Consider the following 25,003-nt stretch of genomic DNA (forward strand, 5'->3'; position numbering starts at 1 on the left):
GAGCAGGAGACGATGTGGCTGTTGTCTAGCCTAAGTCAAGTCCCCCAAATTCCATGTGAGCCTTTCCTCAGTGCCAAAGCAGCTTCACCCCAAGGTGCATGGCAAGATGGATCATGTGAATGGCAGAAAAGAATTTATTACAGCAGAAAAAAAAAGCGCAAAACACTTGTCGTGCTTTCAGATCATGGGGACTTCATTTGCAGTTCTGAAACAGGTATTATGAAAAACCCAGCAGCAGGTATTTTGAACTGATATGTTAAAGAGTCTTATGATTTGAAAAAAGCAAACATGGGTCTGGCCTTGTCCTTGAGGCATTCAACTGAGAGGTCCCAGCTGAGGGCTTGTTGGCTTACACTCCTGTATGTGCTGGTGACTGCGGTCTCCAGAGGACAAGCTACATCATGAATGGCTGCCTGTGAATGCCCATCTCTCTCTGTTAAGCCTTTGAAGTGACATGGGCTGAACTTGGACTGTAATTGCTTATCTTTGAAAAGAAGAAAAGTGACCTGGCCAACCACAGACCCTAATACCTTGTCTCAATCTCATCGCAAAGCTTTAGAAAAACTCACATTTGCTATATTAGTACTCTAAAACATTTGATACAGTATCACCTGAGAAGGAATTAGAATATGGGGTTTAGGAAAGAAATTGTGAAGTGAGATAGCCACAAATAAAGTTGAAAAGGAAAATGTAAGGCTTAAAGGGTTTGTTATAGGATATCTTATTTGATAGTTTTTATAGTCCTGATAAAATCAGGAAGTGCATACTCATGAAATCTCAACATGAGAGATGCTTAGGAATCATCCTAAGTACAGAAATGTGCTGATTTGGCTGCAATAGAGTTAATTTTCTTCACAGTGGCTAAGATGGGACTGTGTTTTGGATTCACGCTGAAAACAGTGTTGATAATTCAGAGATGTTTTAGCAATTACGGAGCAGTGCTTACACATAGCCAAGGCCTTTTCTTCTGCTCCTCACCCCACCCAGCAGAGTGGGTTGGGGGTGCACAAGCAGCTGGGAGGGGACACAGCCGGGACAGTTGACTCCAGCTGACCAAAGGGATATCTCATACTATGTGGCATCATGATCAGTAATAAAAGCTGGGGAAGAAGGAAGGGGTGGGAACATTTGGAGTGATTGTGTTTGTCTTCACAAGTAACTGTTATGAGTGACTGGTCCCTGCTTTCCTGGAGATAGCTGAACACCTGCCTACCCATGGGAAGTGATGAACGAATTCCTTGTTTTGCTTTGCTTGTGTGCATGGCTTTTACTTTCTCTATTAAACTGTCTTTATCTCAACCCAAAAGTTTTCTGACTTTTACCCTTCTGATTCTCTCCTCCATCCTGCTGGTAGGGGAGTGAGGGAGTGGCTGCGTGGTACTTAGTTGCTGGCTGGGATTAAACCATGACAAGGGATTATTTCAGGAGATGTATTTTGTTTAAAGTAGGGGGGTATTAATGTCATTTTTTTAAGGTCCTGATGAAATCTCATTTGGGGTACTGTGAAAATGTCTAATCAATCGTTCTATAGCTGAGCTAAGGTTGAAGTGAAAGAGAGACAGAGGAAAATTAGGTGCATCACCAGAGAGCTTGAGAGCCTTTCATAAGAACACATTTTAGGATGGCTCAGCTTGTTTACTTCAATAAAACAAAACCAAAGAGGAGACACAAGTGTTGTCTATAAATATATCAGGAAGGTAAACATGAAGGATGAAAACCATTTAATTTTCAGGGCAAAAACATAAGAACAAACAGATTTGTACTATTCAGTAATAAATATATCAGGAAACTAGAACAGTGTTTCTAGTCGTTACTGCAATCGAATTATGAAACAGCTTTTTCATGGAATTAATGGGAGCAAAAATATACCTGTTTTTAATATGGCCCTTCATGAATGTACAAGGTGATTGTACAAAAGAGCTTTCTGTACTGGCAGGGAACTAGGCCCTGTCATTCAGGAGGACCTTCCTGTTCTGTGTTACCATGCCAATTCATAGTACAAACAACAGAACATTTTGTCCAGATTTATGATTCATAGTACGGAAGGAGTTTTCAGTCAAACTGAATGGTAGGCAAGGTTCAGAAGTCTTTACATATGCAAAAGTTAGGCTGACCTACTGTGACTTGGGTAAAGCATATGATGTCAGCATTCTGTAGAAAAGAACAGAAAAAAAGGAGATAAGCAAAAGAACATTTAAGTCAGATGAAGAAAGTGCAGGGAAGCTGCAGATGGCAAGTTTATCAGCAAAATTCTTCAAGAGTAAACTCATAGCCCCAGAGCTCTTCTTGGATACCAATACAAGTATATAGGAAATTATCCCTTGTTTTCATGCTTTGTTCTGCTTTTGTGGTACATACTCTCAGAATTTAGACCTCTGAATGTGGAATCATTAAAACTGTACAGAGCAGGTCGGTAGCTGGTCCACTTTAGCAGAGCCTTAAAATCAGTGTGCTGAACTTCCCTAATACACAGCATGAGGCTAACCGCTTAACTGGCCCAGAGATGCCAGCAGAGCTACTCACCAATGTTAGTTCAACTTATGTAATCAATCCACGACTCATCCTCAAAAAGGAGAAATAAAGAAAAGCTGTATGCTATGAGTTGAAGGTGTTAAATTTATTGATATAATACTAGATTTGTTTCAACACAGAGCAAGCTCATACCAACAAGCTCATACCATCAGGGAATTAAGTAATATTTAATTTGAAATGTGCTACTGTGCATTTTCTGAAACCTTTTATACCATTAAGTGCCTCATCACACATACATGATGTTAAGAATTACTGAAATGGAATAATATAAAACTCTGAAGTCTGAGGATATTTAGACGTTTCATTGTCTAAATACTTTGCCTCAGAAATGCATCTGGTCCTCCGAGGAGACTCTCTCTTATGCCAGGGCAGCACTGATTCTATCACTAGTGTGTGTATCATACTTGATCTTCAGCAGCAGGGCTGTGAGCACTTCACTGTCAAACCTGGTGGCAGAACATCACTGTTATTTCTTTGCTTCAGAAGCTGCTAATCAGTGATGCAGAGGGTGACTCAATTCTTTATTTTCAGTGAATCAATCTTTTTTACCTATGAGTGTGCCTGTGTCACAGAGATATCTATAATTCAGTCACACAAAAGGCTGATAGCATTTTAAAGGTCCCCAAAAGGGTTTATACATAGTCAATGTGTATTCTGAGTTCCATGCTAAATAATGCTTCAGTTCCTGCTTTTTCTGTTCTTACAGTGTACTTCACATACTTGTATATGGTTGCTTGAAAATCACAAGGGTACAACTACATCAAATCACAGTTTTACCACTCTGTTTCTTTTCTCTCATGATATAAATCACTAGGTAGAGTGCTGTCATCAACTCTAACAGGAGGAAGCCATAAAATCTCTTTCCCCAACAATTTTGAAACTTCCACCAGCAGTTTTTTGCAATTTTTGCTATATGTGCTATTCTTCTCAGTCTAGAAAAGAACTAACTTCAATGGAAATATGTGGAAATTAAGCTGAAATTTTTAGCAACACAGCTTTTTTTAAAGTACAGTTGAAATAATTAAAAAATGCAAGTCAGGTATTCATGTCCTTGCCTTTCTGAACATGCACAGCATGGTTCATTGCAATGCTGGGAAGCTGGCATAAAAGTCTTTGTAACTGAGAGAAATAACTATGCCAACATACCCAAGGTCCAAATGTTCTAAAACAATTTTAAAGTTTTATTAAAAAAGATAAGGAGATCTAACCAATGCCAAGGATACACTCTTCAGTACAATAAAGTCCCACTAGATGGAGGCAACTCAGCTGCAATAATGAAAGGACTAAGCTGAAGTACAATAGTTTAAAATACATGCTATAGAAAAGCTATCAATGTTGGCAGAATTGTGAGGGATACATTTTATCTTGCCTAAGTTTGTCTATTCTAAAATATTAAAAATCAAAGAAATAGTCACTTTTACTATGAGCCATGAGCCATATGAGCCATCTCATAAAACTTAGCTGTGCTGTAGGTTTACATGTGGCATATGCTGCGTCTTTGGAATTCTTCCTGAACCCCTGCAGATGAAGAACACAACACAATTTTTCTCTAAATCCCCTTTATATTTAGTCACTAGCTCAAAAAAAAAAACAACCAACCAACAAACAAAACAACAAAACAAAAAAAACAAACACACAAAAAAACAAACACAAAGAAAAACAAAAAACACAAACAAACAAAAACAAAAAATTAAATCTGCTTTCCCAAGTCCTTGGACAGGGTCCCTGGTTTTAAGGGATTTTCCCTTCAGCCCAAGTTTTTATGTAGCTTTCAGGTACATTAGATTTTACAAAGGTGGTCACAGATTGACTTTCCTTGACCTTTCTTGTTCTGAAATAGAAATTGTAATAACAATACTTACTTAATAAACATGATCAGTGTCTGTCTTTGTGGTGCTTTTGTCCTACAAACTTCACATAACATTCCACAGGATTATTAGTTGCCAATAACTTTGATCTCTGTTAACCTAAATTCATGGGTTCATCCTTGTTCCAGGTGGCATTCTCCCACAGATGATGATCCCTCAGTGCTTGACTGACAAGATGCATAACACCAGAAGGGAAAATGAAATATGAAAGTCAGCCTTTAGAACCATTTTCACATTTTTTAGATATTATCAAAGAATTTTAACATAGATTCTTAAGAGAACATTGTTTATGAAGTGGCATTTTAAAAAGAGATCTTTTTATTCAAAAGGATTTTCCTAAGAAAAATCTGCTCCTTAGCATTTTGATTTCTGTAATTGTGTTCTAGGAATACCTTGTTTTAAGATTAAAAATGGTGGATTTATTAACTAAATTAGGAAAAGCAAGAGGAGAATGATAAAAATAAGCTTGTAAGATGAAGAAATGTGATTGAAGGCTGCCATCAGTGGCTGTTGGAGTAAAATGAAATCACTGCGTTTGCCCCACTATCCTGTGCTACTACTCCTAGATGTTTTAAGTGGGAATGAAATGAGAAGAAGGAATTGATGCCCTGGCCAAGCAGCTGTGCGACTGTCCACTTCTTGACATGTCTTTGAATGCCTTAGAAATTTTGGCTGTTTCCCTGTGAGATTGATCACACTAAAGAATTTGATAGTGCATAAAGCAAACTAAAAGGGAAAAGCTTTTCTTAATGTGAAAACTTATTGTTACTTTTTATTAGTGATACGAAGGAGCTTTCTTAAAGGTAGTTTCTTTCTACAGCCTTCCTAATACTTTAACCTCTTTGGTTATGGAAGCTGCCTTAGAATTTCAAGGATTAATTACATCTAATAGCACTTTAGCTCCTTTCAATTATACAAAGAGTTCAGAGAAAAACTAACTGCATTCCAGTCTTCCAGATATTTATGTCTATATGAATGTGTAGGTTCAAACACGTCTTACTTTTTGAAGCAAGATTTTGAAATAGTGTTGCCATTGCTGGGCTGCAAAGACTTCCAGAAGATACCTAGTTATTCTGTCATTTTAGAGCAGATTTATATTTGTGGTTTAAGTACTGTATATAGTGGGTTTTAGATAGTAATCACTATATTTCCACTTGAAATAACAGACTGTTCCTATCCTGTTGAAGTCCACCAAAGCATATTATGAACCCTTACAGACCAAATTTTACTACATATTTGTTCTTTTCCATTACTTTGAACACTGTTCCTACATGTTCTGGTGGGCAAACAGGAACATGGATGGAAACCTAGGTTTTTGAAATGGGAGTTCATTAAATGAGTGTTCATGTTACTGATTCAGAGAAAGATTTGCTGTCCATTATGTTTTCCTCCTTCTGACAGCCCTCTGCCTCTCCCCCTCCCTCCCACACACCCCCACAAAGGCTGTCTCTCCAGGTGCGGCCCCAGTCCAGCCTGGGCTGACACTGGTGACTGCTGCAGAAAGAGGTGGGGCTGCCACAGCCACAGCTCCCTTCACCCTTCCACCGACCTGAGTTCAGCTGTTGCTGCTGCTGCTTTGCCAGTGGCAGAGTCATCCCTGTGCAGAGTAATCCCGGCATCCTTGGAGCATCCAGCAGCTGCCAGGCACTTGCAGCCCTCTCATGAATTTCTTTCTTTTTCTCCAAGTGGCTGATTTCTGATGCTTCAAGGCTACTGCTTTCCATCTCCTCACAGAAACACTGTAAGTACAACTTCTGCTGTGTCTTCTCAATTATTGCCTCTGTGAAATTCATCTGTCTTGTACTGAATAGTAGGAGTTATTAGTTAAAAGAGGTCTGTTGTGGTCTCTGCTCCTGTTTGAGGTATTCAAATGGACCATTATCATTTTAGTTTTTAGCTGGATCAAAACATGAAATCAAAACAACTCAAAATGTTGGTGGTTTCCTGATTGCCTTTTTCCTACGTTGTAGCTAAACTGAGAGTGTATCCTTTCTCTGAAGGCTGGTGCCTAGTGAAGTGGAAGTGAGAAGAGAAGCATTTCCATCCCTACTTATTTGCTGGAACAAGTTTTGTAAAGCCCAAGGAAGAGAAACTTTATTGCATATTGATAAACTCTTGGGATGCTGAAGCAGGTAATCCTGCTGCCTTCTGGAATGCAGCTGGCCAAGGGTGTTTTACAAAGGAGCTAGGCTGGGGGAGTATCTGTTTGTCTCAGTTCCTTGGGTTCTGAAGCTGAGGTAAAGGAATACATGACTTTAGGGACCTCAGATGGCTGCAGCAGTGTGATTACACATTCAAACTAAAAATCACCCCAGGACCCGGAGGCCACAGCAAAAGGGCCCATTTCTAGCTGTCCTGTTTCCTGAGCTGGTTTGGTATGACCTGAACTCCATGGTGTTGCCTCCACTCTGTATTCTTACAGACATTTCACATAAATGTTGTATTATCTGTGGATTGGCCTCTCTTTAATTGCATCACTAGGAATTGCAGAAAGGACATCAGTATGTTAACACTCTGAAGACATCACAGACTAACTTTTCATATTGACAGTGCCAGAGATATTCAGAGTGGGAGAGCACACTTGCAGTTCTGGCCAAGTTCCCACTAAAATTTGCACAGTTGCTGAAAATGTTGCCTTTTATCTGCACAAAACTTCACATAATTCTGTAATTGTATTTTACACTCTGAATTGGAAACTGTGGGGGTGAGTATGGCACCAACTACTTGACAAAGAATTGATTTAGGACACCAATATAAGGGGCACTATCTGAGAGCCTTGACTGTCTTTTCAGACTTCTTATGCTCATTTGGGCATTTTTTGGCTTTGTTTTTTTTGTTTGTTTTAGTCTGCTGTTCCACTGTACTTTATCCCGATAGGAAGGATTGATAAAAAAAATAAATTATCAGGTGTTTTAGTGATCTTCTGTCTATACTTGCTTCAAGGATATGGAATATACATCATAGGAAAACTGCATTTTCCCAGAGGGAATCCATGTGTAATAACGTATACATATTCTGTAGCATTTGAAATTCTCATTATGCCTCCTGAATGATTGCTCATTCCATCTCCATTTCTCCAGATGGTTTCTGTGTTTTGAATATATGGTAGAAATAATTGTGCCAAAAGTTTACTTAATTTTCTAACATAAGTCAGAAAGGAATTTGCCTTTTTCCAGTCTTGCAACACTTGCTAAATGAGTTCAGAACCTGTCTATGCTCACACAATTTACCATCTCTCTGAGTTGAGCTTTTCCATGAAAGACTGGCTATTTATGGCTCTGTTACTTGTTTGATAGCATACCACTAGGATTCTTTAAACATCTGCTGTTAACCTGATTTTACTCATGATCCAAGTGCAAGCGTTTAAGGGAAGAAGTCTTGGTCCCAAGGAGCCTTTCTGACACAGGGTCTGGTCACTTCAAACTTTCTGCTTCAGGGTCTCATGTTCTAAACAGCATTAAAGATTTCCAACCTAGCTTCAGCATCAGGGTTCATTGACTGATATTTATTCCGTGGTTTGAAAAAAAAAATGTATTTTTCTGTATATATGCATGGATAATCTCTTGGGGTTCCCTTGAAAATGATGTGAGAATGAACTACATAATGGTAGAATGACTGTGATTTTATATGTTTCATTTCAGGTATCTTGTTGAAGTATGGAATTTGTATGGAAACGAAGGTGGTATCTTCAGCTGGGCTGTATATTGATAGTGAATTTGGTTTATGCCAATCTGGACTATCAAAAAGAAACTCCGCCAAGCCTGGGTGAGATTGACCATCAGTGCTGGGAGCTATCCTCCCATGGGTTGGTGGAGATGAAGAAACTCAAGGTAGCAGATACAGTCATTGCTCTGTGGGACTTCATGATGTTCCTAAAGGAATCTCCTAACCTCAAGCACAATGAACTCTTCAATGATTTAGCCCAGAACTTCTGGGATATGTACATAGACTGTGTGGTCTCAAGATCCCATGGAATGGGCAGAAGGCAGTTAACATCTCCCAGATATTCTTCCACATACTCACACAGAACTTTAGAAGGTAATTATAGGATATGGTGTTAGTCTGTTATGTACTAACATTAAAATGAACCACTGCTCTAACCTCGTCCTTGATTGTTTAGACAACTCAATATAGTAATTTCCAGTTTTCTATCTCTACTTGTCAGAAGTGTTTGCATCTTTCAATGGTAGCTACTTTGACAATACATTAGTCACTAGTCGTTAGGGTACTACATTTCTATCTTTAACAAAGAGTAAAAGATGTTGGGTATGCACGTGGGAGTGTGTGGAAATGGATGCTGAATTCTTTGTTTATCACTGTGTTCATATCAATGGTAATACATTAATACAATAGTTACAATGCTATTCCTGGTATTCAGACTTTAGTCTCAGCTTTGAGGAATCATCCCTCTGTGAGAAGAGAAGACCAAATCCCAGACAGTTTGAACCCTATTCTTCCTGTTAAAACTACTGGCACATAATGTGAACTAATGGCCACTGTGAATCACTAAACAGTGACAGATTCTGGTCATCACTGTCTGGGGTGAGTCTGAACTAAGATCATGTACTGGCTTTACATCTTACTGACCAGTCCTAGGTTTGTTGTTTCCCCTCCTCCCCAGCAATAGACGTCTTTTTCTGATGTATCCAGTCAGACAGTTTAGGTTTTCAGACTGAACATGGAGATGATTTAATCCTAGCATTCCTAACATATTGCTTGGACAATAACTACCTTTCTTTCATAATCTTGCAGGGTCTGCTTTCACCAACCGATTTTAGGCCGAAAGGGGAGAAAATTAAGATACCTCAGCAAGGCAACATCAAAATGAAGGAGTGTTGGGGTGCTTAACTAATAAAAAGCAGCATGAACAAACCATACTAATAGGCCTCAGTCTGTCTTAGCAAGAGGCCTGCTTGCAGGTAGTGGGAAAAGTACTGGCATTGATATCAGGCTGCAAGAATGTAAACTGTTGAGATAATAAGGAGGAGTTTTTGGAGAAAGACAATGTTTTCATGTCACGTGCACAGCGGCCAGTACCCAATGATAAGGGGGTTAGAGATACATGCTTGCCTCGTGATTTACAACATTTAACCAATGGTTTGAAGGTGTTCACGCGCTGCAGGGCTCTGAGGGTATTTAAGAGCCTAGGTTATGTAAATAAAGTGGAACATCTGCTTAAACCATTACTGGTTTGCGTGCGTTTGTTCTCCGTGAGCTCCTCCGCCAAGAGGTGGCGCCCGAACGTGGGGTCTGGGTTCGCCGTTCTTCGGGACGTGACACCGCCGACAGGAGAGGTCCAAGGCCAGCCGAAATTTGAGTGGCGTTTGCCCCGGCGCCAAGAGTTTTAAAAGGTGCGTGCACGGCTGTTTTGGAATCTCGCCCTGATCAGGTGAGCGGCTGGAGGGACGAGAATGGGGACGGCAGCATCCAAAGAGGAAGAGGCTGCCGAAAAGCTCCTCCACTTTATGCTTTCTAAGAAAGACTTTTCAGTCGATGTTAATGCTCTTAGAGGGCTGCTCGAATGGGCCAAGGAAACAGGCTTAATCCCCACAGTGGCAGATGCATTTAACGTGTCCGTATGGGACAATATTGGCCAGAAGCTGTGGGAGGAGACCTCAAAAGGGTCTAAGGAAACAAGAAAGTTCCCCACTTTGTGGCGTACAGTCAGGGAGTCGCTGCAAGACTTAAAGACTGAATGCCAGGTTGCGGCGTTTGCCTTCGCAGCGCTGGCGGGGACTGACGAGCTATCTTCTAAATCCTCGGTGGAACAACTTACATTCGGGACAGCGGTAGCACCCTCAGGACCTAGGGCGCGGACCCCGGAGGCACAGAGACCGGCGGCTGCGGCTCTGGCTGGCGGAGAGCCCACATCAGCTGCGCTCGCCGCGGGGGCTGTGCCGGCTCCGCCAGCCGCGCCTGCGCAAACCGCACTACCGCTTGTTCGACCTGCGCCTGCGCCTGCGACGACGGCAGCGCAGATAACGCGGAAGGAGAGAGGAGCATCCGTGGATCATCGCGACACACGACATTCACATCCTGCGCCTTCTTCCTCTGCATCCTCATCGAGCAGTGAGGACTCGGATAATGAGAGCAAGAAACCAGTCACTGCTCTAATGTCCTCCCAGATGAATGAGTTGTTACAGCGTATACAGAAACTAGAAACTCAGTTATCGGAACAGCATCTCGCCTCGCAGAATGCAGCTGCTTCTAATGCCCCACCCCTGCCACGGATGGGGGCACCTCTCCCCCTTATTCCCTTCCCAGACCTTCCTGGGGCGGGGAATTCTTTCGGAGATTGTTCGGTTTTACCGGGGGAGGGAGTGGGGGGAAGGGGGGGAGCGGTTAATCCTGTGCAAAGGTGGAAAAAGATATTGAGAGAAGCAGTTATAGAGGGAGACCTGTCGCCTCTGGAAATCAGTGCTTACCATGCATTGGTGGACGGGGCGGGTAGCAGATCATGGGAAGCTTTAGATTGGAAGATCGTAAAAAAAGCAAAAACAGCAGTTGCTCAATATGGTTTAAGGTCGGGGTATACACAGACGGTTATACAATACCTTTTCACTGCCAGTTTACTAACACCGTATGATATTCGAATGTTGGTAAACACGCTGCTTTCTCCATCACAACAGCTGCAATTTTTTAGTAAGTGGCAATCTAGTTGCTATATGGCTGCTGCTACACCAAGGCAACAGGGAGATCCACTGTATGGTGTGACATCTCAGATGCTCTTAGGAACAGGCCCATTTGCTAGAACGGATTGGCAAGCACAATTTGTCAGTGAGGTGCTGCAGCTGAGCCAAGATTTGGCTTACAAATCGTTGCTAGCAGTAAAGGATGAAAAATCAAGCCCTTCATATACCTTGATTAAACAAGGTCCTGCAGAACCATATGGTGAATTTATTGATCGCCTGTGTCAAGCCTTAATGGCAGACCCTGATATGGATGATAACATGAAACTAAAATTTCTAGACACGTTAGCCTTTCATAATGCAAATGACAAAACAAAACGAGTTCTAAGCACATTGCCTAGAAGTTCATCCACAGCCCAATTTCTCGAGGCAGCTGAAAGGATGATTGAACAGGAGAAAGCAGCCCCTGTAGCTACTGCAGTGGGGGCAGTTGTCAAGCTCTTGGTATCTGAAAAGGGGAAAAGTCGTATGGGAAAAAGAGAAATGAAATGCTTCAATTGTGGTCAGAAGGGGCATATTAGATCTCAATGCCAGGCATTGCCTTTACAAGAGGCTGCCCGGTCCCCAAAGTGGTGCGAGTACTGTCAAAAAAATAGTCATAATACCAATGAGTGCAGAAGAAAGGGAAACCGCAAACAGAGCGTGCAGCACTCCCGCGCCACGACAGCAAATCGGGGTGCTTGGGTAGCTGCACCGCAGCCACAGCAGGAAGTGCAGGAGTGGACGTGGCAACAGCAGTAGATACCATAATCGAAACCCAGAAAGTACACCTGATTGACTCTACTTTACAGGGAGAGGGTTGAGTGCACTCTTGTTAGGACGCTCTTCATTGTCTCGTCAGGGAATTTATGTAGTGCCAGGAGTGATAGATGCTGATTTTACAGGCACTATCAAAATAATGGTATATACTTTGACCCCACCTGTTTATATTCCTGCTAATAGTAAAATAGCTCAATTAGTACTTTTTAAATCGGCAGTGCCCAATGCAGAATCACAGATAAGGGAGAATGCAGGTTTTAGTTCGACAGGTCCCCCTGAGGTGATGTTAGGAATAGACTCCACAGGGAAAGCCTGTGGAGTCATTATGAATGATATAGTCAGGCCACAAAAGTTAGTCATTAATACTGATGTAAAGACCTTGAATGATGTACAGAAGTTAATAGGTGACATACAATGGATTAGACCAGTGTGCGGAATAACCAGCGATGATCTGGCTCCTTTGATGTCCTTATTAGGAGCAGATGCACAGGCAGATCAGCAAAGAAAGCTGTCTGAGAGTCAGAAGGCAGCTATAATCAACATTTCAGGAAAAATAGCTGCAGGATATGCTAGCAGAATGATAGAAGATCAACCAGTGCAGTATTTAATTGTTAACTCTGGAGGGAGCTGAAAGTATCCATTGGGGATCATCTGTCAAATAATAACCAACATAAAGATTTTGGAATGGGTATTTTGCCATATCAGCCCAAAAAGACAATAATGACACATTTATCCATCTGATAAATTACTGCCTTTACTGCAACATCAAACAATTGAGCAGCTTGTGTTGCTTTCAGATAACCCAGTTGATGGAATTACTGTTTTTACAGATGCAGGAAGAAAATCTCAGTGGGTGGCAGTCACCTGGCAGGAAGGATCAGAGTGGAAGCATAAATTGCTCCCAGGAATTCCAGGAGACACACTACAAATCCTTGAACTGTGAGGTGTTGTGTGGGCCTTGAATTTCTGGAAGGAAGAAGCTGTTAACGTAGTCTCAGATTCACTTTATGTGGTAGGTACAGTGCAAAGGTTAGAGCGGGCAATGATTAAACCTTTGAAAAATAAGATTTTAGCTGCACTCATGACACAGTTGTTAATATTTGTTGAATCAGCGAACACAACCCTGTTTTGTTACTCACATTAGAAGCCATCAGAAACTAAATGGGGGCTTAGCTATTGGAAATGATAAGGCAGATCAGTTAGTTGCACCTGCATGGGTTGGACCAGCTGTGAATAAATTTCAACAGGCGGTGTTATCCCATGACTTTTTTCATCAATCTGCAAATGTGCTAGCCAGACAGTTTGGATTAACTTTAACAGATGCTCGAGGCATTGTACAGGCCTGCTCAGCCTGTCACAAGAACGGGCTGGGTATTGGCTTGGGGGTCAATCCTCGTGGGTTACAAGCATTACAGCTCTGGCAGATGGATGTAACACATATCAGTGAATGTGGAAGATTGAGATACGTGCACGTTTGTATTGACACCTTTTCTCATGTAATTTGGGCCTCTGCTCAAGCTGGAGAAGGTGCTAGATATGTTATTCATCACATGTATGCATGCATAGCAGCCCTAGGGGTCCCCACAGAAATCAAAACAGACAATGGACCAAGTTATACCTCACAGCGGTTTCGTAAATTCTGTATGAATTGGGGTATTTATCATGTTACTGGTATTCCTCACTCCCCCACCGGACAAGCTATCATCGAGCGAGCGCATGGAGTTCTTAAAGCACTTTTGGGAAAACAGAAAGGGGGAGAGGAGTTATCCAGTCCACATGACCGACTTGCAAAAGCTTTGTATGTCTTGAATTTTTTGCGATTGACAGGGGATAGAACTGATTCCCCCATTGTCATACATAATACTTCTATGCAGTCAGGGTTGGTAATTCAACAAGCAATGGTAAAGGTTCAGTATAAAGATGCACAAACAGGGGACTGGAAGGGGCCTGCAGAGGTAAAAATGACGGGCAGAGGATATGCTTGTATTCTTACAGATTCAGGCATCCGATGGTTACCTGCACGATGGATAAAACTGTGGAAAGAAGGGGATACTGCAGGACAGGGCTAATGCTGTAATAATTATTGTTAATCCTACCAGGAGCTATTGTAAATAATCTTTTCTGTTGTTAGGGCATAGGGGACTTACATAAGAAAAAAATTTTTTTTGGGGGGGGGTGAGAGTATGTATGAGGTAGCCACCTTTGAATGTTTGGAAGACAGTTGTGTGCAAGAGAGAGGTATTGTGTGAGTTTATATATCTACATATATATTTGTAGGTTTAATAATCATTACATAGGTTTTAGAAAAGTTGGTGGTTTGGTTTTTTTTTGTTAATCAAAGGGTGTTGCATGAATTTATTCATTTTTTTATTAGTGTGTATGGTTTGTCCACAAAACAAAAAGGGGGGATTTGTTGGGGTTCTTAACTAATAAAAAGCATTAAATACCTCTGAGGGTATTTAAGAATACAGGTTATGTAAATAAAGTGGAACATTTGCTTAAGCCATATTGGTTTGCGTGCGTTTGTTCTCTGTGAGCTTCTCCGCCAACAAAGGAGCACAAAAGCACAGCATATATTGTAGATGCTTAGACAAATCCTTTGGCATGGTTCAATTTTTTTTTCTTTTCTTTGTATAAAGTTCTTAATCACTGCTAAACTGATAAGTACATGAGCCCCCACACTGTCACTTTTGTTTTCCTGCCTTGCAATCGACCAATCTTGCCTTTTTCTCACTGGATGGGTGAATGTTTTTGTGTTTTGAACTTTGTGCTATGGTCACCCTGTGGTGTCTGCCAAAGGGGCAGGTGATTGTGAACCACAGGGACACAGCACCACAAGCAGCAGCAGCAGCAAACAAATTCCAGGTGGACATACTATGATGCACATGCCTATGACAGAGCCATGGAAAGTCACAGCTGGATACTCCAGGGATATCTGCACGAGAGATTAACATGGAAGGAATGGGATGGTCCTTTCTTCCACCAGTACTCCCGCTCTTTTCCATCCCTAGGTTACAGCAGGGACAGCAAGCCCAGTTTCTTGGGTGTCGTGTTCTCTGCCCCTCGACAGCCAGACCATGGTCCATGGCTGGCTGGGAGAATCAAATGCTGTCTGTGCTGCAGTGAGCCTTGGGCTAGTATTAATTTATTAAGTATAAATGTAAGCATTTGGGGGAATTCTGTCCCCTTCCTTCTCCAGCCATTATTAATTAACATTAACGCTCAATTAACAAAAGCATTTGCTTGCAGTCAGGGTGTCTGCTAGCAGAAGCACAGTGCATTTGGGGGAGATATACTGTGGTGCTCACTTTGTGCCTGATTTAAAGTTTTTACATAAGCAAAACTGATTTCCAGTTAAAAGTTCTTCTTTATCCATAGCTTGGCTACACTGTACTGCTGTAGCCTTTGCTCACAAATTAGAAGGACTTATAGAAGTCCTCCACGTTTTTGTTTTTTTTTTGCCTTGCTGCCAGTAGTAATGAGTCACCCACACATTCACATATGTGCAAGCATGTGAAAACCCCTCTAAATGTCACAGTCTTTGGTCTCCCTGCAAAATATTTATTGTTTGGTTTTAATTGTGAAAAGACAACGGAGCATACAATCTCTCAAGCAGTAATAAAGCAGCAAAGCTGCTGCAGAGCTGTCAGAGAAATATAAAGATAAATAACTGAGCAAGACTTTACTTGACACAGAGGACTTCAGTAAGAGAATATCTATATACCTTAGCTAACATTTCTTGCATATCTTGAAATACACATTCAGGGTTTTTTAATAAAACATACTTAAACTTCATACAGATAATTTTGGGAAAAAATGTCATAATGAAAGTAGATTATAGTTTAAAAGTATCAGTCAGCAAAAGGCCAGCATAAAAAGTTGCATTCCATTAGCATAGCTGAATTTAATTTCTCTGGCTTTAAGTACTAGATTACTTTCTTACTCTAGAATGTTTAACCCCTTACTCTAGGGATGTTTAACAGAGCTGCCCATAAGAAAACACTTCTGATCTTTGGAAACTACACATGTAGAGACTTTTCTAAACTTCCAGTATCATTTTTCAAACAGCTGTTTTATTTTATTTCATTATTTTCTTAGGATTCTTCTTTTTATAGAATCTAAGTAGACTATTTTGAAACAAAACTATTTACCTTTATTTTTAATGTCACCACTGCTATGTCTTATTATAGGGACAAACATAATTTTACAACATTATGTTATGCACACCCCTCTATACCATCCCTCTTTCATGAAGTAAAAAGGGACTTGGAATATGTTTAGTTCAAATTTATTTCCTGTTTTCAAGTTGGCAATTAACAAAGTGAAAGCTTGTGCTTTTCTCAAGATGTTGCTTACCGGTAAAAATGAGAGTTTGTATGTCACAGCATACAAGCTTGCAATGTCACAGAAATTTATGCCATAGCAATGGGTAGTAACTGGTTTTAAAATGAAGTAACAGCTTCAGGGAATCCTGTTCTATTGTAATACCGCAAATTCTGGCATTGCCCAAATTAAAAAAGAAGAAAATAGCTTAGAAACTGAGTTATCTAAATAAAAGTCTGGTGCTTACCAGTTTGTGTTGGTATTCTAGAGGTGCTACGGTGGAAGAGGATGAGTTTTTGTTGGAGACAATATGAGTAATAGCCCAACAAATAATTAGATTAATAAGATAATTTAAAGGGCTGTGAACAACGCATAGGGAGTGGGACATTTCAGCATGTCCCTCCAACAGGCTCAGAGAAACTGTTGGCATAAACAAGCTTTTAAGTGAGAGTTTAGATGAAGATTGAGAGAAGTAGGTGTCAGAAGTCCTGATGCTAAGGGTGGCAATGCAAGAAACCAAATGGACTTGGACAAGAACCACGTGGGTATGGTATCCAGGAAAATGAAGAACTGAATGTGTTTATGTGAAGGTTTATCACCCTGATCAACGAGATACTTAAACTGCAATGTGTGGACTGTGTCAGCAATAGATAGAAATATAAATACCGGACCTACTGATGGTGGATACTAGCTCACAAAATTATTAGACTCAACATACCTTTCTACCATATTGTACAGGGTACTATATTAGTAAAACATCCCCATATTCATATTAATTAAGGGAAAATACAATTTTACTCTCAAGATGTTCTAAGCAATTTATCAAAGCATTACAAATAGATTTCATCTTGTATCTACATATAGGTAACTATATATTAATATTAAAAGCACTGTTTGGAACACTGTCTGTTCTACAGGTACTGATTTTTTCTTGACTGAGTTCAGTGTTCTACCTCTTTTGATCTTTTTTTGAGGCTCCTTTACAAAAAGAGGGCCTTCCAAGAGCAAGATCTGTACCAGCAAGTGGCCCTTGAATGAACTGACGAGGTGTACTTTCAACAGTTACCAAGCGACCAGGCCCGATCTGAAACACAAAATAAATGCATTGATTGACTGTCATGTTAGCATTCAAAATGACATGAGAGTTAAATCATTAACTGTCTTTTGAATATATTATTCAGCTGGTGGAGATGCCTCTGAGGTTCTGAGGCCCACTGAAACTATCTTTTACACTAAATTCACAATTTGTTCCCATCAATTAAAAAAAAAAAAAAGGAGTGTTTTTCAGCAGGTATTTGTATGTGCTCTGCTTTTCTGCCTTCATTCTGATCTTATGAATTGAAAAAAAGAAAATCAAGCCTTTCTTACAATAGAAGTTTGCTGTGCAATGCTATTTGAATTAGTATAGAATATCAGCCACAGATTTTGTCGTCAGAATTTCACTATACATTAATACTTCAAAGGGAAAAAAAAGGAACAGACCCTCTTTCTCTCAGAATGCAATTGCCTATAAGTACTGCTCCAGGAAAACTCCAAGACTGAAAGAGGTATACCCTTTATAGTCTCATTACTACTCTTTATACTGAATAGGTTCAGGTCTTTGAACAAAAATCCCTGAGTGATCTGTCTTCTAACTGCAACCTACTAAAACAAAAAATACAACTCTTTGAGTCCATGAGACCTTGACCAGTTTGCAACAACTATCTTAGCCTAATCATCATCTCTTCCTGCTAAGGGTGTTTGGCAGAGAGGAGGGAAGAAAATTGGTGCATTAAAAAAACTTTCCAGCCATATCTGTCAATTGTAATTCTTCTAAGCAATGTACCCAAGGAATTTTATATGATGTTGCTGATATATTCATTTTCTCAATACACTTACTTTGCAAAATGGACTAACCTTTTCCCCATTTTTATCTACAGTTATTGAAATATTTCTTACAGAATCATGAAGATATTTTCTTGTTAAATCCTCTCCCTCAAAGAAATGAACAATCTTGGCTTGAGGTTCAAGTCTCTAAAATAGAATCTAACAATATATTTCTCTCTGCTAATAATTGCCAGATCACCCATGTTTATATCTAAATTTTTCCGATACTTTCTGCAAAATATTGCTGTTTAACAGTCTCAATGATGTATATGCAAGTAAGTAAATTTTTCCAGTGCATTCCATCTTGCATTCACACATGCTTCCCTCCATATCTTTCTGAAGTTTAGGACAAAGATAACTTGATAAAAATCCTAGTCCAGCACTCTGAGACAATCCCCTTGCTTCTTACTAAGCTTATCTCTTCTTCATCACATCAAACATGAATTGCCTCTTTACTTTTTTAAGTTGCAGCCACCTTAGTTGTCATTATTCATTCATGCCAGAGAGCCCATGATAATAGAATCTCTCATCCTGTACAAGTTTGAAAACAGCACCTCATGTTTGTGCTTGTTTCTCCTTACATGTAAGAGTAACTTACAAGCAGTCAAGAAACTACCCCTCCCCCTTAAATCCTCCTTAGCTGTGATGCTTACACAGAAATAATCCAGCCAGCTCTAAAGCAGTTATTGACTAGAATGGGGATTCTCCCATGTCTTACCACATCTTGTCGAAACCAAACATCTAAACATGCTCTTAGGTCTCAATGAGATCTTAAAAATGGCTTTTATTTACTCACTCTTCAATTAACTGATAGCAATGAGAAAAAAAATTTTCAGCAGATACAATAACTGGCTTATCTGCAGACAGTCAGGAACACATTACTGACAAAGGACCGCTCTGTGGATGTATTAGAGGTCACACAGACTTATCCAACAATAAATGAAGGAGACCTTGACCTCAGCAAGGTTTTCATGAGTGGCTGCCTCAGAAGAGGTACATGACAAGTAGCACAGGGACCATCTTGCCCACACTTTTTCAGAGTAATTTGCAGATCTGAATCTCATTCTGACCAACTACTTGCCTGAGGGTATGTCAGAATGGGAAATGGTGGTTTTCAGGAGACACAGATTCTGTCTTATATACTTGAAGCTTGCCAACATAAACATTCTTAAAGAAAGCATAGGCAGCAGCACATATACAGCCAGAATAAACCCCAAACCACTTTCACATTAATGAAAATAAAACAGTGTCACTGAAGATTACTTACTGTTGTATGCAAGCCTTCAATATTAGTAGAATGGAATGCTCCAGTTTGAGTCTTTAATTTAGATCTGGAAGCCTCTATTGCTTTTTCCTGAAGCTTTTTTGCTTTCTAAAGATAAAAAAAGGCAAAATTGTTTTAATCTGAATTGTGTCATTTGCACTTGTTCAAAAATATACTAACAAAATGACAAAATAAATGAGGTGATAATTGTATTTCCTTGAATTGTAATACCATCCCTCCAGCTCCTGACTCTTTCTTGTACTGCAGACCTGAAAACAGAATAGATGGACGTGGCATTGCCAGGGCGGGAAGGGAATCTCCGCTTGCTGTGACCTGCGGGCTGTATTCCAATACACGGATGTGCTGTGAGCCTTCAGCGCCACAAGAGCGCACTGTTGCCTCATGATCAGCTTGTCACCCCACACACAGCACACACCTACCTCGCCTTTCAGTCCCCAGCTGTTCTGAGGCATCGCAACACAACCTCAATACATCCTTGATGAATGACTTCATGTTTCTTTCCCTGATACTTCGTGAGCCCATCCCTCCAGCTTGTCAAGATCCTTTTTAATGGCAACCCCACCTCCCAGCATATCAATTGCTTCCTCCAGCTTAGTGTCATAGAATCACAGAATCACCGAATGGTTTGGGTTGGAAGGGGACCCTAAAGATCATCTTGTTCCAACCCCTCTGCTGTGGACAGGGACACCTTTCATTAGAACAGGTTGCTCAGAGGTCCGTCCAACTTGGCCTTCAGCACCTCCAGGGATGGGTCATGCACACTTGGAATGGGGATGTGATGAGGATGGATAGTGATGCAATATCCAAGTCATTAATTAAAATGTAAAATCAACCCTATATTATCAACCCTATAATAAACTCTGAGGAATATCACTCAAAACTGACTGTTAGTTAAACTGTAATCACTGACCACTGTCCTTTGAGCCCATCAGTCCAGACAGTTTTTCATCCAACTTGTAGTCAGTCCACCTGTATGTAGTCCAGTCTGTATCTCTTCATTTTGGCTACAAGAAGGCTACCACAAGACAAAAACCTTGCTAAAGCCAAAAGAATAGACATCCATCTTCCTCTTTCTCCAGGACAAATAATTTTTTTCAGGCAACCATGTTGGCAAGGCATGACTTGTCCTTGGTTAATCCATGACAGACAAACTACTTGTCCCTCATGTGCCTAAGATAGCTTCCCAGGGACTCAGTTAAAACTAATGAGTCTGTAGTTTTCCAAATCCTTTTTGGGCCCCTTTTCATTTTTAATTGTAACATAGATCTTTACCACAGACCAGGGAGCTGTTTGCATGGGAAGAAAATTGTTTTCCTTTACATCTTGGGAAAATCAGGAAAAATTAAATTTAGAAGCTAAAGTTTTGTTTAAGTCTGATTTCATTCATTCTATAAGTTAGTCTGATTGCCAAACGAGTACTCCAGTATTTTTTATGGCTTTTAGGGAAAGCACAAATATTGCTAGAAGGAACTCCTTTCTTCATAAAATATTTCTCATCCTGAAAGAAGTTTGCTGTACTAAAAATAGCATTAGAAAAAATTAAGAAAAAATTAATAAATGTAAGAATGAACAGACTTTTAGTTTCAACAGTTTCAGGACAAATACACATATATACACACCCCCTCAATTGCAAGTGACAAGGTTGATCCTCAGTTTGTGATTTTAATCAGAAAAGTAGAAGGATCAAAGCGAGTACATTTACAGTTGCTTCTTCTATGTCTGTGTGAATATAAAATTTACCATAACTTCTACTTGAATAACCTCATGACTCATTAAGAAATGTCTCTGGAACTTTGCCATTATAACGACATCGCGAATGTAAATTTTTTCCTCCATCAGATTTCTTACCTTCAGTGCCTCATAGGTTGATGTCCGAGCCAAGAAATTTTCCCAAGATTTATTTATTATTTCCCTCTGCTTATGTGTAGCTCGGATCTGTAATATAAATGAGATTTACAAGGGGCAATACAACCCTCTTTTACAATACAACCCAATAATTCTCATGAGCTTTTCTGAATTCTTGGCTTGTGCTGTTTGAAAGCTTCGTTCACCTACGCCCCTTTAGCTACCTTCGATCATCCCTCTCACCTGAGATTGGATGATAATGTTGTAGTAAAGCATTTGTCCTTTAAAAACTTCATTTATGCACTGCCTCTAAAAACAAAAAGAGGCTTACTTTCTCTGTGCAAGCTCGTTTTCCTCTCTTGCAACACATATGTTGGACACACATGTTGGAAGAGGCCCAGCTCTTTCAGGAATACTTTCTGTATGTTCTTACTCTCAAATGCTGAACAAGACAGATAGAATCAGTTCAGGTAACACAAGTGCAGTTATCACAATGCGTGACAATCCCTAAAAAACACTAGCATGAGATTTTAGACAACTGGACCAACTGATCCTACTTCTCAGAGAGCAGAAGGTGAGCCAATAGATGAGAAAAAATGCCAAACACTTGCCTTATAACCAAAGCTGGAAAATACCTATACCTGCTCATCCTTAGCATGCTGGGAAGCCCAAAGCTCTGCTTTCTGAAGTAATAAAGCTCTGTGAATATTCAGCCAAGGGAACTTATAATAGAGGCTTACATTTTGTTTTAAGAAGCAGATGTAGTTGTAATAGGTACTTTTAGTTGTTATCTGCTACAGATGAACCCAGCTGCAACTCTATAGCAACATAATGATAATTCCTCCTTACACCATTGCTGATGCATCACTGATGACACTGCTTCATTTTTTAATGTTACCCTCTAAATACTGGGAAAATCCTACTATTTGGGAGGACTGATGTTAACCTAGCGTAATTTAAAGGTAAAATTTTGCTGCTGAGACAGATTACACCATTTTCAAGCAATGTAGATGTATAAAAGTCTCAACATTATATAATAAGAAAATCTGCATATAAATTGACAAAAAAGCTTACACAGGCTTTACTTATTTACATATTTAAATACTCCTTGTCTTACTTTTCTAAATGTTTGGTTCTCTTCTTGGATTTCTTGGTGGAGCTGACTTTCAATCAGTTGAGTCTGTAGAGCATTAACTGCTTTTCCAGTATCTTCCGATACCTTTGAAATAGATTCCAAGGCATCCTCATCTGACGCAATAGGCTTGAATTCTTCTTCTACTTCTGCACATATTTCACTCCAAACTTCTCCCACCTGTGTGTGAAACACACACCACACTATTTGATATTGATCTCATTTTTCAAAATTATTCAATCATTCAAAACGTAACAGAGCAGCCTTCTTGCTGTTGTTTGACTTCCCAGAATTTTTATGCAAGGTTAGCCTTAACTAATGCTATGCCAAATTTATTCATGAATGAATTTGCTCCCTAAGCCTTCCCAAGCCCAAGCTTGATTTCACAGAGGAGTAACCAGAATGTTAAGTACAGAAATTCAGAAGAAATACAGATAACTCTAAGATATCAAATTACATGAGTGTTGTGTCCTACTGCCTTCTTCTTAAAATCTTAAATTGCAGACATTATTAGAACACCATAACTACCATTAGTTTCTAGTCTTATTTTCTGTGTGGTCACAAAGATTTGTAGCAATGCAAGGGAGGACTCTGGGGATTGTTGCAATGCTGGAGGTGGGCTTGTTTCTTTTGATGGAAAACACTGGTTTATACTCTGTGAAACTATGGGTGACTTGTGACACAGGGGATGGCTTTTGAAGGATTGTTTGCCATACCCTGAGATATACTTAATATTTTTGGAAATGCAGATACAGCAGTAATATTTTCTTGAACAATACTCACTTTAAAGTCAATGTAACGTCGAATGATAGCAAGTGTAACAAAATCCTCAGTAGATAAGCCAGGTAAATTTTCAAAACCTAAAAGAATATTAATAATTTCTATATTAACAGTATTATGAGTTTATCTTAAAATATAACGTTACAAAAAAAGATGTTATCATATAATCACATGCAAAATCTTCATCACAGATACACCAGTTAGTCATTCTTGATCCTGAGCAGCCTTTAACTGATAAAATAACCCTGTTTTCTCCATAATAAATTCTCTGTACTAAAATCTTTATTAGGAGTGGCTCTGCTGACCTTCAGTCACTTGGAAGGCCAGAATAGTACTGCATTTGCTACACTTTTGTGGTAAGGGTTGAATCTTCTGTTAAAGCAGAAAAACATTTGAATCTACTGGTCATGGTTGCTAAAGCAGCAGCTCAGGACAAGTTTGCTTTAACTGTGAAGCAGTCAACAGGAAAATTATGTTAGTGTTTTGTTTCAAAGCTCTATAATGAGGGTGTCTTCCATCTTATAGGCTTGTACCTTCAGCATAATGCTGCGAGCATCATGACTCCATCTTCAAAGAAATATGTTTCCACTATGTGCAAAACAATATGGTAGAGAAGTGTAGTTGCTGAGACTATGCCTAATTTTTTTTTTTTGCATATTGAATGTTATTTGTATTTAATAAAAAAGATAAATCTATATATAGTCTATCAAATTTCTTTCTAGACTTCGTCATACCAGCTGCATGCTAACTGGGAATGTAGCATCTGTATAGAGTATAATTACATCATCTTTTGAAGCTAAGAAATGCCATAAATAATAACCATTTAACACTGCTTTTCTGGATCACTATTCTGGCTGTTATGGGGCCTAACAGTAAGAAGAAGATGCTGAGGAAAGACTACAAAAATATTTCCATGTTATATTATCAGCTTTCATGTCATTTCAGTACTTCACAGGAGACACTATAATATATATGACTAACATAAAAGGCATGTGTGAATATAGGAGAAAGCTGGAAGAAAATCTCATGCCATTTTGTTTTAGTAAAGAATTCAGCTGTGATCCAACATTTAACATAATTAATGCTAATGAAAATTAGTAAGAACTTTGGTTACAACAGAGGAGACACTAGTTATAGATTATTAGAGAACCTAAGGATGTTTCCAAACCAGTTCATTCTCTAAGTTACCCAGGGAACTGGTTGAAGCAATCTCAGAAAAATTACTGATTACTTTGGAACCTGTGGAGGATGGATGTGAAAAAAACCCACAAAAATGAGGCTTATTTTTAAAAGGGAAAATGGACAAGCTAGAGAATATTTATTCTGTTCAGTTCCTGAAAAAAACCCCAAACCTGAAACCAATAATAAATAATGTTTATGCAGCTAAATGGTAACAGTGAAAAAAATTAATATCCAACAGGAATTAGCAAAAACTAAGACCTAACATTTCTCCATAGACAGATAAAAAAAATCCTATGGTTGTGGAAGAATTTATCACTTATCTTGACTTCAGTCTAGGTTTTAAGACAAGAGTGTAATGAGTATTCATATTCAGTGTGCAAACAATGAAGAATTAGGAGGGAGTGCAGCACTTTGAAGGAAAATATTAAAATGCAAATTAATCTTGCCAATCTGAAAAATTACCTAAACACACAGAATTTAATTCAGTAAGGACAAATAAAAAATTCTAAATGTAGGAATAGTTATTTATACAAATCCAGGAGTGTAGATGACTGAACAAGACTCTAAGTTGAATAAGCAAACCATATCATGCTACTACAAATACAGCAATTGTTACATTAATGTCTGACTGTTTATTTACAAGATGAGTAGAGTAACATAGCTGTATTTGGCTGTGAGCCTTCTGCTGGAGTACTGTCAATTTTGGGACACTACAGATCAAGAAGAATTTGAATCAATTGGA

General features: G+C 39.5%; 2 protein-coding genes across 2 annotated transcripts in view; one reads left to right on the forward strand and one right to left on the reverse strand.

Moving 5' to 3' along the window:
- The first annotated feature begins 8,056 nt into the window (after positions 1–8,056).
- Positions 8,057–9,346, forward strand: FAM237B (family with sequence similarity 237 member B). The gene is made up of 2 exons (XM_050312630.1): positions 8,057–8,438; positions 9,153–9,346. The coding sequence occupies exons 1-2, from the start codon at positions 8,057–8,059 to the stop codon at positions 9,176–9,178; spliced, it is 408 nt and encodes a 135-aa protein (XP_050168587.1). The 3' UTR covers positions 9,179–9,346.
- A 5,707-nt stretch (positions 9,347–15,053) lies between these two features.
- The window catches only part of CFAP69 (cilia and flagella associated protein 69), a 29,731-nt gene continuing 19,781 nt past the window's right edge, over positions 15,054–25,003 (reverse strand). The window contains exons 19-23 of the mRNA XM_050334853.1: positions 23,083–23,159; positions 22,285–22,479; positions 21,171–21,257; positions 19,305–19,409; positions 15,054–17,255 (exon numbers count right to left, since the gene is read on the reverse strand). Of these exons, the coding sequence (XP_050190810.1) occupies positions 17,121–17,255; positions 19,305–19,409; positions 21,171–21,257; positions 22,285–22,479; positions 23,083–23,159 (599 nt within the window). The 3' untranslated portion in view covers positions 15,054–17,120. The remainder of the gene's footprint in view (positions 17,256–19,304; positions 19,410–21,170; positions 21,258–22,284; positions 22,480–23,082; positions 23,160–25,003) is intronic.

The sequence above is a fragment of the Myiozetetes cayanensis genome, unplaced genomic scaffold (assembly GCF_022539395.1).
Source record: "Myiozetetes cayanensis isolate MyiCay16 unplaced genomic scaffold, myiCay2020 scf1, whole genome shotgun sequence".
NCBI lineage: Eukaryota > Metazoa > Chordata > Aves > Passeriformes > Tyrannidae > Myiozetetes > Myiozetetes cayanensis.